Source organism: Pteropus alecto, unplaced genomic scaffold (genome assembly GCF_000325575.1).
Source record: "Pteropus alecto unplaced genomic scaffold, ASM32557v1 scaffold3, whole genome shotgun sequence".
In the NCBI taxonomy this organism is placed as follows: Eukaryota; Metazoa; Chordata; class Mammalia; order Chiroptera; family Pteropodidae; genus Pteropus; species Pteropus alecto.
The window spans coordinates 21,886,476-21,886,816 of NW_006442484.1; the positions used below are offsets into that span (position 1 = coordinate 21,886,476).

Sequence of the window (341 nt, forward strand, 5' to 3'; positions counted from 1 at the left end):
GCCGCCGCCGCCTCGGTTCCTTTTCCCTTTCCCCCTCCTGCTCCCCGGGTCTCGAGCCGCGGAGTGGCCCGGAAAAGTTTGGTTCGGGCCGCTTCTTACCGTTTTTCCTCCTGGGATTGGCTTGTTTGCGCCTCTTGCACCGGGGGCCATCCGCCATGATCGGCTGCTTCATTGATAAGAGCGGATCAGATGGCAGTTCGCATGGACTCGGCGCCCTGCTTCGGCAGCACGCAGGCTCGATCTAGCAACCAAACACAGCGACAATGTGGGCATCGCCCGCGCCCATTGAAACGCGCCCGGGCCGCCCAGGGGAGCCGGGCCAGGGCCCCGGCCAGCACCCA

The 341-nt window shown here is 65.7% G+C and overlaps 1 protein-coding gene across 9 annotated transcripts in view; it reads right to left on the reverse strand.

The window, feature by feature from the left end:
• Nucleotides 1-341, reverse strand: part of ZEB2 (zinc finger E-box binding homeobox 2) — a 130,221-nt gene that overhangs the window by 127,091 nt on the left and 2,789 nt on the right. For 8 of the 9 annotated variants that reach the window (XM_006921047.3, XM_025039335.1, XM_025039336.1 and 5 more), the window contains exon 2: nt 100-241. In XM_006921047.3, the coding sequence (XP_006921109.1) occupies nt 100-172 (73 nt within the window). In that variant the 5' untranslated portion in view covers nt 173-241. Of the gene's footprint in view, nt 1-99; nt 336-341 lie in introns of those variants that run through there. The other variant, XM_015596653.2, reaches the window with a different exon arrangement.